The sequence below is a fragment of the Labrus bergylta genome, chromosome 13, assembly GCF_963930695.1.
Source record: "Labrus bergylta chromosome 13, fLabBer1.1, whole genome shotgun sequence".
In the NCBI taxonomy this organism is placed as follows: domain Eukaryota; kingdom Metazoa; phylum Chordata; class Actinopteri; order Labriformes; family Labridae; genus Labrus; species Labrus bergylta.
Window position 1 is genome coordinate 21973806 of NC_089207.1, and position 16162 is coordinate 21989967.

The following is a 16162-nucleotide window of genomic DNA, read 5'->3' on the forward strand; positions in this document are numbered from 1 at the left end:
CTCTTCAGATACAACATCCTGCAGTCACCCAATCAACCATCTTGGATCTATTCCCCAGACTGACCAATCACGTCCAGGTTGATGAAGGCCTCTCCCTGCCCATGCTTGTTCTTGATCACCACTCTGTAGCGGCCCTGGTTCTCCTTGCTGGGGCTCTTAAGTCTGAACTCAGTCCTATCTATGGAGGTGTCGATGTCCTGGACAGGCAGACTGGAGCCCTCAAAGAACCACTCGGCATCAGCGCGAGGGTAGGCGTCATAGGGAACGCTCATGACGAAGGGCTTACCAGCATCTGTGACCAGGTTCTGGTCTGTGGTTTTGATCTTTGGTACAGCTGCAGGAGAAGAAGACGATAAGACACTGAATTAAAGATTGTTCATTCACCTGTGGAGGAACACTATCATCTGTATGTAGAGGGGGCAGCAGCAAAGGAACTCTTAATGTCTGAGACTTTTTATGGACCTGATCAGTCTCCCACAGACTTTCTACTTCTATGTTCACATTTCAACAAATCTTTGTCATCTTGCCCAACATCGAGAGTACAGTTCAGGTTGTTTATGTGCTTTTGTTACTCAGTGGGCCACATGCTGTCATTAGTCTTTCTTTGACACAGAGGATTTGTGTGAGTGTCTCATTGCTGACTGACCTGCAAGCTCCAGCTTGGCTCTGGCATCTTTGTCTTTGGCCACGATCCTGTACTCTCCCTGATCTCTGGGTCTGATCTCACAGACCTGCAGCCTGTGGACTTTGTCCTCGCTGATCATCTGGTATTTGTCTCCCTGGACAATGATCATATTGTTCCTCATCCATTTCACCTCCACTCTGTCCTTGTTAAGCTCCACCTCGAACACAATGTCAGAACCAGGAGGTTCAAACACGTCCTGAGGAGGTCTGACAATCTCCACCGGGGTCTCTGCACCAAGGAAACAACATGTGAGCATGGATAGAAGAAAAAAGAGAAAGATTCAAAGACACAAGGAGAAATTCAGAGTTTACCTTCAACAAAGAGCCTGGCTCTGGTCCTCCTCTCGTCCACACCACATGCATATTCACACTCATCATCAGGTCTGCAGACCTTGATGATCAGTCGGCATGTCTTGCCTTCTTTTTCCATGTGATATCTAGAAAAACACAAGATATTATAAGAATCAGCACAATGACTTATGGTCCCTTCAGTTAAACTCAGAGTTATGAGGTTATTCAGAGGTACCTGGGTCCTTCTCTGATCTCTCGTCCGTCTCTGTACCACTTCACTGCAGCCTTCTCTTTACTCAGCTTGCAGGTGAACTCTGCGTCCTCAAACTCAGTGATGGTCTGGTCCTTGAGCTGTGCTGTGAAGTCTGTAGGCGCCTCGCTGATGATCAGCTCAGCAGAGCACTTATCATCTCCTACCACAGCAGTATACTCTCCCTCATCGTCCATCACGCAGTCCTTAATGGTCAGCGTGTGTTTGAGGCCATCAGCTCTGTAGACGATGCGTTTGCTGAGCGTCAGCTCCTGGCCGGCCTTCATCCACCTCACCGTCACTTCTGGACGGTTCACCTTGCAGACGAAGCCGATGGTCTTCTTCTCCTGAGTCTCAACGTCCTCGATGGGGTCCAGGAACTTCAGCTTCTCCTCTGTGGGACCACACAGGGAAACGTTTCAATTTCACTTCAGTTTCTACATTTATATGCATGTATTTGTAAGTCTGTCCTCGGTATGTCTGTCTGGACAGATCATTGAGACAACAGGCTCCAGAGCAGAGAGAGATGAAAACACCTGCCTACAGCAGGAAGGAGTATTTTCATCTCTTTAAAGCCGGCACAAGTTCGCCTCAATCACTAAGCTTTTGTTTGTTTGTTTGTTTTGTTGTGCTGGAGCAATATGTACATTTTCTAAAAATCACAACAACAAAAAAGCCTAAGATGAAGCATCTGCTGGGTGAAGTCTAAAACCTTCAGCTTCTGTTGGCATGGAAACCTTAAAATATTTCCAATATGACGCTGTTGTTCCTTTAAGCCCCAATCAGAGATACCGATGAAGGGGAGATACAGGAAGTCAAGTTATACAGGTAAAGGTGAGATAGATCCAGTGGTATACCTGCCACTCTCGCGCTGGCAGTGCATTTGGCTGCCTCTCCTCTCTGATTGGTCAGGCTGATGGTGTAGCTGGCCTCGTCGGCCTTATTGGCGTCTTTGATCCTCAGAGAGAACACGTTGTCCCTCTGAGCCATCATGTACTTGCTGCTCTCGAATATGGTCTCCTCGTTCTTCAGCCACTTGGCTTTCGCTCCCTCTGTGTTCGTCTCGCAGTTGAACACCATCTCACTTCCCTCCTTCACCTCCGTGTCCCTTATTGGCGTGATGATCCTCAGTTTTTCTGAAATGAAACAAACTTGATTCCATATGTGCTCTGAAATCATCAAGCAAGTTTAGGAGAGACAAAGACGAGTCTTACCAATCACAAACAGATCAGCAGAGGCTTTAACGGTGCCAATGTGGGCAACGTAGCCTCCCTCATCCTTCAGCTCGCAGTTTTTCACAATGAGAGCTCTTCTCTTCCCCTCGCTGATGACAGTATATTTGTCTCCAGCCTCCACTTCCTTGTCACCTCTGAACCATTTCACCTCATAGGTCTCCTTAGAGACAGAGCAGGCGAACTCAGCCTTGTCGCCCTCAACCACCTCCTGGTTCTGAGGACGAGCGATGAACTCAGCAGCCAGCTCTGGAAAGAAGAAGAAGAAATAAGGAACACAAGGAAGGAACACAGGGGACACAGCTAGCTTAGATTAGCACAAAGTTTGGATGGCTAAGCTTTGCACAAAGACTGGGAATAGGACCAACAGCTAGTTGCTGATTTAAATATTCAATGTGTGAGATGAAACTCAGATGAAACTGGGTGTTCTCACCTTCATCTTCACTTTTATATAGAAACGCTACCGATGCACACCGCTCCATTAGTAGACACAGGCCCTGTACACTAATCCAGACTGGCAGCCTTAAGTCATACTGACGTTCTATGATTCCCTCCTAGCAGCTATTTGGAAACTTTACTCCCCTGCAGGGATGTAGCACAAAGTCATTGCCTCCATATTCAGGCAATTTTACAAAAACATTGGCAACATGTCGGTATAACTAAATGTTGCCAATGTTTCTGTGCAGTGTCGACCGTCTGCAGGAGTTTGTCTGCATGCTTTGTTTACTAAAAACAATAAATGACCCAACATCGGGTGTCCAGGACATTGATTTATGTTGCCATGGTAACAAAAGGCGAGAGGATAGTTAGATTTGAACCAGAATCAATCACATAGACGTTCAATAACTCTGACTTTGTGTGACACCTTTAAAATCCTCACTGCAGTTGAGACGAACAAAAACAACAAAATCAACTTTTTATTATTAAAACATTTTTTATCTTTTTAAACTTGAATCCTTTAACAGCAGCTTAATTATTTATTTTTTTCAGAGAATCTTGTTCCTGTCTCAGGACAGTTTCACCGTGAAACAAATTGAAACACAAACTACTCATTTATTTTAGGGGTCCATCCTCCATCGGATCCCTCGGTACTCCGAGGGCCCAACCCCCCTTTATGACGCCATGTTCACACATTGACATGATCCTGCACTGTCATCGACAGCAGCCAAACTTCCTCTTTCAACAGGAAATTCAACCCTGCATTCATAAGAGCAGAAGACATTTCCTGCAGCTCAGTGTTTCCAGAGTCATGGCATGTTCTTACCGTTGAGTTTCAACATGGCCGACGTCTTGGTGGTGGGACTCAGCCTGCAGTTGTACTCTCCGGCGTCCTGCATCCTCAGGTCCTGGATGATCAGGATCCTCTTGCGTCCATCCATGACTTGCTCGTAGCGGCCGCCTTCCGGCAGCTCCTCCTCTCCTTTGAACCATGTGACCTCTGCGCTGGCCTTGGACACCTCGCAGATCATCTTCACGCTGTCCGTCTCTGTGCCCTCCACGTTGGACAGGTTCTTAGTGAACCTGGCTGCTTCCTCTGTAAGAAGAAACACAGTGGCCATAGCAAACAGCGTTAATTTGAGAAAATCATTTATTTTGGTTGAAATCTGCCCTCAGTGCGGACTGTCAGGCATCCTCATCTTTCTCCTAACTTTAACCTTCATGCCCTTTCCAAAGAGATGCCTTTCTCGTCTACGTCCCTCAGTTTCCCAACAGACTTCTATGAGATTTTAAATGCTAGGCTAAAGAAAACACAACAAAAAGCTGAACTCACCGATGACGGTGAGCATGCCGGAACTCTTTGAAGTCCTGGCGTCACATTCATACTCGGCTTCATCATCAAACACCGACTTGTGAACGATGAGGATCCTCTGGACACCCTTAGCAATGATCTCGTACTTCTTTCCTTTCCTGATTTCGCTGCCATCTTTGAACCAACGAACCTGCACATGAAAACCACGGAGTAAGAATCCTCAAAGGAACTAATTAATCTGAAAAACCAAATCAGCAGATCTTTGATGATCCTGTCAGTCAGCAGGTCTCACCTTGGCCGACTCGCGCGACACTTCACATTCAAACTTGGCAGATTCTTTCTCTTTGACCTCCACGTCCTGCAGAGGCTTCGCGAACTCCACGTGAGGAGCTGTGGACCAACAGACGATATGGTAACGACACTGCGATCCAAATCAAACTTACAAAAGGTTCACTGTTTGATATCGAAGTAGAGCTTCCAACTTACGTGTGACCTCCAGGAAACAGGAAGTCTTGAACTCTTTGGCGTCGCACGTGTACATCTTTGCGTCGTCTGGAGAGCAGTCGTGGATAATCAGTGTCCTCTTGCGCCCGTTGGCGAGCAGGTCGTACTTTTTGGTCTTCCTGATCTCCTGTCCCTCTCTGAACCATTGTACCTCCGCGTTCTCTCTGGAAACTTCACACTCCAGCGTGGCATTGGCCTCCTCCTCCACCGTTTGGTCCTCCAGAGGCTTCGTGAACTCCACGGGTGGCTCTGAACACACAAACACACACACACAGATGTTATACACTTTATTTTTCAGGTAGTCACCACCCACACTTCCTGTAACAATGTGTGGATTTGTCATGATGCGTTCACTGTCCAGGGTGCATTTGAGTGTCTCACCTCTGACGATGAGCTGGGCCAGAGTCTGGAAGTCTTTGGAGGTGAGTTTGACCTCGCCAGCCTCGGACAGCTTCACGTCTCTGATGGTCAGAGCGTGAACACCACCTGTGACACGAGTCTTCACCTGCACGCACACACACATTTAAATAAAAACATTTCGTTTCTAGAATAGTTTTTTTGTTTAAAGACATTAAAATGTTCAGTCTTCGTCGCTTTCATTTAACTTTCTGAAACGAAAAACCTGAAATCCGAAATGTTAGCAGCTAACTGTGTGTGTCTGTGTGTGTGTGTTTGTGTGTGTTTGTGTGTGTGTGTTTGTGTGTGTGTGTGTGTGTTTGTGTGTCTGTGTGTGTGTTTGTGTGTGTGTCTGTGTGTGTCTGTGCGTGTGTGTGTGTGTGTGTGTGTGTGTGTGTGTGTGTGTGTGTGTGTGTTTGTGTGTGTGTGTGTGTTACTGATAACAGCTTCTATCTCTGATTATTTTTAACTACGGCCTCTAAGGCTCCAACTCTGTAAAAAACAACTTCAGTTTGATTCAAACAGATCTCTCCTGAAATGTTTTGTTGAAATATTTTACCCTCGCGTTTTAAAGGACGTGTTCACACATCGCTCATGGCGTTGTATGTAAGACATAAAACTTTCACATTGAAAAGAAGAAATCACACACTTGCTCTCGCTCTGCATCGCCAAGTTATTAGAAAAAAGGCACTTTGTTCGTAAAACACGACGGACCAGTTTTTACAGTGTAGCTACAAATTAACAGCTTTTATTAATATCTTTTTCTTTATTAAATATATTCAGACTGATTCAGAGACTTTTACGGACAGATATCAAATCAACGTTTTTATTGACGTTTTATATTTTTAATGTTTTAATGTTTCCGTTTCCTCCAGAGATCAAAATGTGTCTGGGACGATGTAGCGGGACGTGTCTCACCCGCTCGCTGGCATCCATCTTCTGTCCTCCCAGGAACCACTCCACTGCGATGCCCTCATAGGACAGCTCGCACTCGAAGGTGGCAGTCTCTCCTGCGGTCACCGTCACATCCTTCAGAGGAAGCAGCAGCCCGATGGAGCGCGCTGCAGAGAGCGAAACAGGAGAAGAAGAAGACATGGTTACACGGGCCAGCATGCATCTGTCTGACTGACCTCAGATTCTTTTTCAGAAAAGTTTGTGGAGCAGCAGAGAGTCATCCAATCAGAGGGCTGCCTCTCACTTAAGATAAAACATCTAAAATAAACTCAGAAGCTGATTGGCTGAAAACAGACGGACACTCAACACCTCCTGCTGATCTGACACAGACACGTGTGGGCTAGAGAACAGGACTGTTGCCTGTTATTTCAAATGAAAGCAGCCTGTCCGGTTTTACTGATAAATATAAGAATAAATGGACGAAGTGGAACTCACCTTTCACTCGGAGCTGGGCGTTGGATTTGGCGTTGGCTGCTGTGAAGTCGACACCTCCGGCCATGTCCTTACGGACGTTATAGAGGATCAGCATGTGTTTGGTTCCTTCCTCTTTAATCTCCACATCCTGACAGCAAACAGACTTTTTAATCTCAGCAGAGAAACAAGCATGGAGATATGTTCAAGATACCTCACGAGTACATCTCAAGGTGTCGAACACGCTCAGAATGTTTTTGACGTGATTTGGTGGAAGAAATACGTTGCTACATAATGAGTAATTTCAGGACTGATATAAATTTATTTAGTTAATCTTGTGCAGTTTTTTTGATTTTCAGTCACGTCTTATTGTTTGTCAGTAACGTCCTGGAGTTGGGATGAAAGTGACGTCGATCGCAGACTCACAGGAGACTGATGTAGAGCTTCTCCCTTCAGTTTCCAGTTTCCGTGAACGTCCTCTTCTGAGATCTCTGTCTCAAACTTGGCTGTCTCCATCTCCGTCACCTCCACACTGTACAGCGGGCGAACAACCTTGATGTCGCGCTCTGAAGACAAGGAAGACGAGGGGACAAAAAAACATCAGTGAGAATGACTGATGAGCTGCTGGTGCCCCCTGGAGGCTGAAGTGTGTGTTGCATTACAAACATCCTTATGTTTTATTTATTTGGAGTCTTTTCAGTAATGGAGCTTTAAATGTTAAGTAATAAGAAACAAAAGAGTGATAACTAGAAGCCGAAAATTAGAAACAAAAAGTCAACAAAACAATTTAAACATAAAAACGTAAAAAGAAACTTAAGAAACAATCCAACTTAATGTTTGTGATGAATTAATTTAGATCAAATGATCAGAAAATCAAGAGGGGGGGCGTGGCCATGACACCTGTCACTCATTTAACTACAGAAGTGAATTAAAGTGCTCAGGTTGTAAAAAAAAAACAAGCACATTAATAGATATTGTGTGTTTTTCTTGTAATTTTAAGTTCAGTTGCTAATCTAGTTTCCACCAAAACTACAAACAGTCTGTTGTAAGTTCTTTGAAGAATAATTTTCTCATCTTTATTTAATAAGAAAAACCCGGTAAACCATTTATATCAGCCGTCTCTGCTGATTAGTCTAGGCCCCTCTCACTCTGAACATTATCTTAACGTTAGCGCTGTATATCTGGAGGATTCACCTTCAATGTTGAGATTGGCTGTGGTTTTGTCGGAGCCGCAGTCACAGGTGTACTCTCCGATGTTGGCCTTCTCTGCCTTCCTGACCATCAGCATGCGCTTCTTGCCATCGGTGCTGATGGCAATGTTCTTGGAGGGAGTAATCTCCTTCCCGTCTTTGAACCATTTGACGTCAGCGACGGCTTTGCTGAGTTCACAGACCAGCTTCACCTCGTCCTTCTCCACGGCGGTGTAGTTCTGAAGCTTGGTGGTGAAGTAGAGGTCGCCCTCTGCAGAGACAGGAGAAGGTGTTAAAAACCAGGAAATGTGTTTTCGGACTTCTCTGGAATTAACCAGGTTTTATACCTTATTGACAAACTGTGAAGGATGAACCAAAAGGGTCAAATGTTTTGTCACTTAACAGACACATTAAGCAGCAAAGGGTTTAAATTTTCACTGACCAATCACAGTGAGCATAGCGGTCATGGTCTTGTCCATGGCCTCCACTTTGATCATGGACGTGTCGTCGATGGTGACCTCCTTGAAGGCCAGCGTGTGGATCTTTCCCTGGTCCGACATGTGCACTACCTTGCTGGGGTGCAGACGGACGTCGTTCTTGTACCAGACCACGGTGATCTTTTCATGAGAGAGTTCAACGCTAAACTCTGCGGTTTCACGCTCCTTCACCGTCACGTCTTTAATCGGCTTGGCAAACTCCAGGCGGATACCTGCCACGGAAAAAAAACAACCCAGTCACACCTCTACAAAATAAACCACAACAGGCCTGTATTTGTCAGGTTTAGTTTTAGTTTTTAGGTTTAGCTGCTATATTTGTAAAATAACCTTGTATGACGAGTTTGCCGGTCGTCCTCTTGTCCTCGGCCTCAAACATGTACTTGGCCTCGTCGTCGTACGCGGCCGACTTGATCAGCAGAACGTACATGTTTCCCTCCTGGATCATCTCGTACTTTTCGTCCGCCTGCAGCTCCTGAGAACCTTTCAGCCAGCGGAAAGTCTTCGGTGCTCTCGACACCTCGATCTCGAACCTGGCCTCATCCTTCTCGTACACCTGAACGTCGCTCAGCGGGCTGAGGAAGTTCAGAGGAAGCTCTGCAGGGAAACAAGAAGGAAGGTTTTAAAAGTGATGCTGCAGATATCTTGGATATCCTCTGATTTGTTCTTTATTATTACTAAAACTAAACGTTAAAGTTTAATTCTCCTCTCAACATCTGGATTTATTCTCTACAGCAAAAGCAGGAACACGCCTAAACCTCGCCATTAATCACCTGACATGCCTCCTTCCCTCCCTTTCATCCATCTCCCCTCCTTCCTCATCCTGTCCTTTTCAACTTGGCGTACGCCTCTCCCATGTCTCTCTCTTATTGCAGGTACAGTCTGGGCCGTAATCAGCTCAGGTAGAAAACACCCGAGACAGAACCCCCCTCCCCCACTCTAAGTCTCCCAGACCAGCCCTAAAGACGACGGCCTCCTCTCACCTCCACCCCTCTCATAAACTACGTCTGTCTCATTAGAACATATGAGTTTGCATTAAATGTTCAAATGCAGATTTTTGTGGCGTGGTCCTCGCTAGTGATAAAGATGACATTTTAACCTGACGTATTATTTCAGCACGTTTGCTGATTGATCGTCTTTTTGTGGATGAGACAGAATTAGAAATATATCACAGACTTTAACTAGTTTTACTGGTTTTAAGCCCTTTTCAAAAGGAAACTGAAGGCCATATGACAGTGCTGGTGGTTTTTACCTTTGACCTTCAGGTTGGCAGAGCATTTGGCGTTGGCTGCGGCGTATGCCACTTCTCCGGTCATCTGCACTTTGCAGTTGTACAGGATCAGAGTGTGTTTGCCTCCTTCCTCAATGATGTCCACATCCTGTCAGGACAACGTCACAAACACACACACACACACACACACACACACACACACACACACATGCGTTAGTGACAGCGGAGAGCTTTAAGTGTGTGTGTGTGTGTGTGTGTGTGTGTGTGTGTGTGTGTGTGTGTGTGTGTGTGTGTGTTGTGTGTGCATGCGTGTGTGTGTGTGTGTGTGTGTGTGTGTGTGTGTGTGTTCTCACAGAGGACGGGCTAAGGACTTCTCCGTTCAGTTTCCACTGGCCGTGAATGTCGTCCTCTGAGATCTCCACCTCGAAGCGAGCCGTCTCTCCATCGAACAGCTCCACGCCGTAAATCGGACGAACCACTTTGATGTCACGAGCTGAGGAGGAGAAAATAAAAGAATATTAGAGAGAATAAAAATATGAAAATGTGATATGCAATGATGATTTTAAAAAATGCAGAAGTTTCAAATTTGAGAAATAATTGAGAAATAGTTTTAGAAGAAAACTAAACTGTGCTTTGACGTTCTTATAAAAACGAGCAGCTCAAAATAATGTTTAACTGTTGGGAAGAAATGCAGAGAAATTAAGCTACACATCAATCAAAAGAAGTCAGAAAAGATAAAGGGAAGAACTTTGAATATGAAAATGAGCAAATGATCAGGCTGTGGCTCAGTGGTAGAGTTGGTCGTCTCTCACCTGGAGGTCGGGGTTCGATCCAGTTATGAATGGATGAGTTAATACTGATGGACTCTTTACACAGCAGCCTCTACCATCAGTGTATGAATGTAAATGAATGGATTAGTTACTACTGAGGGACTCTTTAATCGGCAGCCTCTACCATCAGTGTGTTAATCCTGTTGAAAAACTCTGGTTATTTTAATCAAGTTTACCTTCGATGTTGAGGTTGGCCGCTGTCTTGTCTGTCCCACAGTCACATACGTATTTTCCTTTATCGCTCTGCTCCACCTTCTTGAGGACCAGAGACCTCCGCGTGCCCTCAGACTTCATCACCACCGTCTTGGAGGAGACGATCTCCTTCTCCTCTTTGTACCAGATGACAGGGACGTCTTTGCTCAGTTCACAGTCCAGACTGACCTCGTCTTTCTCGGTGGCCGTGTAGTCCTGTAGCTTTACCACGAACACGGCATCGCCCTCTGAGACACAACGAGACAGACACGAAGTCAGAATTAGGAAGGTTCCGATTGATTGACTGTTTACCTCGAGTGTTTCAAAGACTGAGCTGCTGCTCAAAGACATCACGATTAACTATTGAAAATGTAACCCTTAAATAAATCTATATGTTTGTCTTTTGTCCTTCTTATTTTTATGTTGTTTCTTTGTTTTGTTCTTACTGACAGGTTGCTCTCTTTAATATTTAGGTCTGTTGTCATTTCATTTTACAGACAGGAAGTGGTACAAATAAAATGACCTTAGCTTACCTTTGTGTTTTCAGTAATCTCGTTTGACTAAATGTTTTCCTTTAATCTTGGGATGTCAGTGTTTTCATCTTGAACAGGAGATCGTCAGATTGTAGAAATTAACCTGAATTTGATTTATTACTCAGCACAAAGGCAGCTATTTCTCTTTTCTTACTTTAAACCTTTGTTATTCTGAGAGACTTCAGACTTCTCAGAGCTTTTGAGAAAATGAAGTAAAACTGATTTATAATAAACCAGAACTTTAAATCTATATTGTAAGAGTCCTTATTAAAATATCCTGTATAATAATTAGGGGAGACATTTGTGCAGATGACACACACTGGATGAAATCAGAACAATCGTGTGTAAAGCTCTTCCTGTTGGCTGAAACAGTGAAAACAACAGACAGGTGAAATAAAAAGGAGGTGTGTTTTTACCTATCACCGTCAGTTTTGCCATGGAGTAAATTCCTTTGGCCTCTGCCTTAACCTGGCAGGTATCATCTAGAGACAGACTCCTCATTTCGAGGAAATGTCTCTTTCCTTCCACGTGTATGAGCACCGTGCGGCTCACGTGGAGTTTCACTTCATTTCGGTACCAAACCACAGGCACGCTGTCGTGCGACAGCTCAAGCTCAAAGCGAGCTGTTACACCTTCTTTCACCGTTTGGTCCTGAAGCTGCTGCACATATTTCAGCCTCATGCCTGCAATACATCGGGTCAGTGCAGACAGACAGGAGGGTTTGACACCAGCTGACACAAACATGGAGAGACAACAAAGAGGAAACATGGAGGCTGCGTTTGTCACCGACACTTACCTTCAACGGCCAGCTGAGCGCTGGATTTCTGACCCAACACCTCGATGGTGTACTGAGCCTCATCATCAAACTCACAGCTGTTTATGATCAGCATGTGTTTCCGTCCATCATCAATTATTTCATATTTAGGGCACGGGGTGACGATCTCCGCCCCCCTGAACCACATGACCTTTGACACCTCCTTGGTGATGGTGCATTCAAACTTAGCCTGTTTCTTTTCAGGCACAGAAACGTCCTTCAGCGAGTCAACAAAGCTCATCTCGATCTCTGCGAGGTGCGAACATTTCAACCATTATTTACAAAAGCAGCAACACAGCCAACACCTTCTCACCGTCTGACAGTCCTTCAGTTTCTGACTGACACAACGAAAGCAGCCACAAACAACAGGAAGCAGAGTGTGTGTGTGTGTGTGTGTGTGTGTGTGTGTGTGTGTGTGTGTGTGTGTGGGGGGGGGGGTAGCGTACCTTTGACAGTGAGCATGGCGCTCGTGACGGCGTTCAGAGCTTGATACGACACTTCACCAGCCTGATCCAGCTGCACGTTTTTTAGCGTGAGGAAACGCTTCTTTCCTTCAGATTTAATGTCACAGGTCTGAAAAACACAAGCGGTTTAATCTACAACACCTGTTTGACAAAGTCATGAAATCAACACATTTTTATTTTCTTTCAGTGAAGTAGCGGTCAAAGTTTCATCATTGTGGCGTATGTAAAATGGGTTCATTTGCTTTGTCTGCCGGAAGTTTGTTTTAATGAGACATTGGGCCTCATTCGCCGACAGTACTTCACACATGAATGATGGTTATTGCATCCTGTGCGTCTTTGTTTGTGTTCCTGAGTAACCATTCCTCACACTGCTGAATCAAACAGCTTGTTAGCTGCAGTCGTACTTCCACTTAACAACTCATCAAGTTTCTTCTCAGTTACCAGCCCGCTGCTCTGCTGGCGCCATCATGAGCGCTCTGATAGGCATCTCCCCAACCCTTTTTCTACCAGCATGTGTGTCTGCATGGCCCTGCACTCATGCCCTTTTATGGGCATTAGAGGGTGGTTACCTATACTAATTAGGAACAACATGCACGCGCTTTTAACTTACGAACACTTCGAACGATTCAGTCAATTAAGAACAAATTGGTGAATCTGACGGAGAGGCTTCTAAGAAATCTTCTGAACAACTTAAGGAAGATATCAGTGAATGGGGCCCAATGTTTCCGTCCCTCTGTCATCTGTCACTGTCATTTGAGTTTACATAAAAAAACATAAATATGTTTTAACAGGAACAGGCCCCAGGTTTCAAAGTACCACCTGTGAGATGTTTGTCTGATAGCAAAGCCGCTTTCAGTGAGTCAGATCAGTATACTCTGACTTCCTCCGTTTTAAATCCTTACCGGAGATCTCATCAGCACATTGCCTCTCAGTTTCCATTCTCCAACCACATCATCCTCAGATATTTCAGTGTCAAACTTGGCCTCCTCCTTCTCCACCACCTCCACGCTGGACAGAGGCTTCAGGATCTCAGCCTCGCGCTCTGAAATAAAACAAAGACATGAAACTCAGCACTTTATGGAAAGGTTCCTCAGTCGCTTTTCTGTTTTTGGACTTTTAACACAAACCTCCAAGAGTGAGCTTGGCTGTGTATCTGCGATCCTCCACCTCGATGGTGTAGTCTGAGACGTCATCTGGCTGGCAGTTTTTGATAGTGAGCGTCATGTCCTTTCCATCTTTGTTGATCTCCACTTTGTCAGAAGGCGTGAGCTCGTTCTCGCCTTTGAACCACTTCCAATTGGGAGTGTCCTTGAACAGCTCACATTTGAACTCGGCCTTGGCCTTGGGTTTGACGTGCTGGTCTCTCAGAGGCTTCACCAGCCAGTCTTTGATGATTTCTGAGCACAGAGTGGTCAGGGTTTTTAGTTTAGGAGCCATGAAAAGATTGTTTCACATATTTGAAAGATCTATAGTGTCAAAAAAGCACTGAAGCTCTAAAAAAATATGAAAGAATGAGTTCATTAACAATTGAAGCAAACTTCTGCACACTGTCTATGTTTTTGAGAACCAGAACACTGCCAATGTATTTGTGCAATTCAGACAGCGTGCAAGAGGTTGGCTGCTAATTGTTGATCGTTCCAAACAAGAATGACCCAATATTAGTCGTCAGGAACTTCAATTTTTGTTGCCATGGTATCAAACAGGTAACGATACCATTTGATTTCTACTAGAATGATTTCAATGATTAAAGTCATGACAACACCAGGGTACAAAACGTGTTTAATGACACATAGAATGTTGTTTTCTCATCTCATCTTCGATGTTGTCGTGGTATCACAAATCTTGTGAACTGTTCACTTCTACAACATGCTAATGAATGCTTACCGATTACTTTAACCTGGGTGGTCGTCTTGACGTCCTCCTGTCCTTCAACCTCACACGTGTAGGCGCCGGCGTCCTCATCAGTGGCATTCTGGATGGTCACGGCGTGCTGCATACCAATGATATTAATGGCCACTTTTCCAGCCTTTTTCTTAAGGACAGCGCCGTTACGCTTCCAGATCACGTCCCTCTCTTTGTTCAACTCACAGGTCAGATACATGGGCTGACTCTTCATACACGTCGTCTCTGGTTCCAGTTCTTTCAGCCATTTAACGGGCAGCTCTGTGAAAAGATATCAAGCCAATAAACATCAGTGTTCAGAACAATGACCGCTCCGGTTTACTTATACAATACCATACCTGAGAGTACCTTTTGACTTCCATAAAGAGCTGGATTCTCAGTCAATAAAACAAGTCATACTTGTCAAATACTTTCAGTGCTGCGAAAATGTTTGTGGATAGATTAACCTCGTTAGTTTACCTTCAACGATGAGCTTGGCGGTGCACGTTATTTCCTTGCCGGCGTTCTTGGCCACACAGGTGTATTCACCCATGTCTGACAGCTGAACGTCAATAATGGCCAACTTGCGATCTTTGCCGTCAGCAGAAAACTTGTGCTTGGGACCCTCGCGGAGATTGCTGCCATCTTTCATCCAGGAGGCAATGGCAGTGGAGGGCGAGACCTCACACTCGAAGACAGCAGACGAGCCAATAGACTCGGCCTCCTGCAGCACGATGTCCTGAATCTTCTTGATGAACTTCAGAGGGACTGCTTTGAGCTTGAACCCTCCGAAGGGTTCCTCTGGTGGTGACGGACCTTTTCCACCAGGCTTCAGGCCTCGGCCCCGCCCACCATCACCAGGAGACGGGGTCTGTCTCGCTAAAACATCACATACAAAAACTCATCAAGTTAGTTTCACATGTAATTATGGGGGAACCAATCAGACTCTGGACAATGGGATGTTTGAAGACTTTGTGCCTACCGTAACTTATCCGTCATTCAGTTGTTAAAACCAGCAGTTTAAAGTGTTAGCATGTAAAGAATGAAAGATTCTGTTTAGACATGCAGCGTCGCTCTATGTGAGCTTCAGACAAGATACTCTGGTGAAGCCCAAACACAAGAAAACAAAGAGAAAGAACCAAACAAACAACACGCACAGACAGCAAGACAAGGCAACCTCCAGCTACTCTGAAGCTTATTGGCTGAACACAAAGATGACCCAGCTGTTTTTACACATCATGTGGCTGTTCAAACGTGGGACTGCAGAACAACCCTGCTTTGTCTTGTTTGGGCCTTAATAGTCAAAGAATGTGACGTCCTGTTGACGGGATGTTGTCAGTGTGGTTTTAAGAAAAGGCTGAGAATCCATCAAATCGTTTGATACTAGTTTCCTAATTTCTGGACCGAAACAACAAACTTTGTTTCTATAGAAAGCTGTTGTGGATCCAAATAACTTTTCTGAGTAAAATGGACTCAAACTAGAAACTTTTCCTGAAAAATAAAGTCAACAAGATTACAAATCTTTTGTTGACAGAATTAAACACAACACACACACTTGCAACACATATTCGCTTTGTACCGAAAAGTGAGAGTTCAGATATCCACCCTCATGTTGTGTGACATTAAACTCAAGATTTAAGACTAAATACAGAGCAGTTGTTTGGTTTAGTGAAAAGAACAAGACTACCAAACAACAGTGAAGAGATTATTTTTCACAAAGAGCAAACCGTTAGTACACAGGGTTTTAATTTCACTTATTCATACCCCCAAATCCTCGGCCTCTGCCTTTTGGTGCCTCCTCTGATGGTTTTCCATCTGGATAAGAAATAATAGGATTATTTTCTCTGATAAAGCTCAGTGTGGAGGTTACTATTCAAAAGATAAAAGCAAACACGCTAAATTAAACTCCACAACAACAAGAAAGGGGCGTCACATGGATGATGAGATGGAAAAAGATGGAGGGAAACCTTTGACAAATTGATAAATAATAAGTAAAGATGATCACAGGGACGATAATGGATGGAAGAACAAGCTGAAAATCCAAAGTGATGGTGAACGACA

General features: G+C 44.6%; 1 protein-coding gene across 4 annotated transcripts in view; it reads right to left on the reverse strand.

Moving 5' to 3' along the window:
• LOC109985143 (titin) overlaps positions 1 to 16162 on the reverse strand; it is a 168706-nt gene that overhangs the window by 83450 nt on the left and 69094 nt on the right. For all 4 annotated transcript variants that reach the window (XM_065962529.1, XM_065962527.1, XM_065962526.1 and 1 more), the window contains 28 exons: positions 15866 to 15916; positions 14582 to 14980; positions 14105 to 14383; positions 13348 to 13617; positions 13123 to 13262; positions 12203 to 12329; positions 11739 to 12005; positions 11359 to 11625; positions 10394 to 10657; positions 9741 to 9880; positions 9409 to 9535; positions 8487 to 8753; positions 8105 to 8371; positions 7667 to 7933; positions 6899 to 7038; positions 6497 to 6623; positions 6026 to 6168; positions 5093 to 5216; positions 4694 to 4960; positions 4500 to 4597; positions 4229 to 4397; positions 3722 to 3991; positions 2440 to 2706; positions 2083 to 2361; positions 1211 to 1619; positions 997 to 1121; positions 647 to 913; positions 65 to 334 (listed from right to left, as the gene is read on the reverse strand). In XM_065962529.1, coding sequence (XP_065818601.1) covers positions 65 to 334; positions 647 to 913; positions 997 to 1121; positions 1211 to 1619; positions 2083 to 2361; positions 2440 to 2706; positions 3722 to 3991; positions 4229 to 4397; positions 4500 to 4597; positions 4694 to 4960; positions 5093 to 5216; positions 6026 to 6168; positions 6497 to 6623; positions 6899 to 7038; positions 7667 to 7933; positions 8105 to 8371; positions 8487 to 8753; positions 9409 to 9535; positions 9741 to 9880; positions 10394 to 10657; positions 11359 to 11625; positions 11739 to 12005; positions 12203 to 12329; positions 13123 to 13262; positions 13348 to 13617; positions 14105 to 14383; positions 14582 to 14980; positions 15866 to 15916 — 6087 coding nt within the window. The remainder of the gene's footprint in view (positions 1 to 64; positions 335 to 646; positions 914 to 996; positions 1122 to 1210; positions 1620 to 2082; positions 2362 to 2439; positions 2707 to 3721; positions 3992 to 4228; positions 4398 to 4499; positions 4598 to 4693; positions 4961 to 5092; positions 5217 to 6025; positions 6169 to 6496; positions 6624 to 6898; positions 7039 to 7666; positions 7934 to 8104; positions 8372 to 8486; positions 8754 to 9408; positions 9536 to 9740; positions 9881 to 10393; positions 10658 to 11358; positions 11626 to 11738; positions 12006 to 12202; positions 12330 to 13122; positions 13263 to 13347; positions 13618 to 14104; positions 14384 to 14581; positions 14981 to 15865; positions 15917 to 16162) is intronic.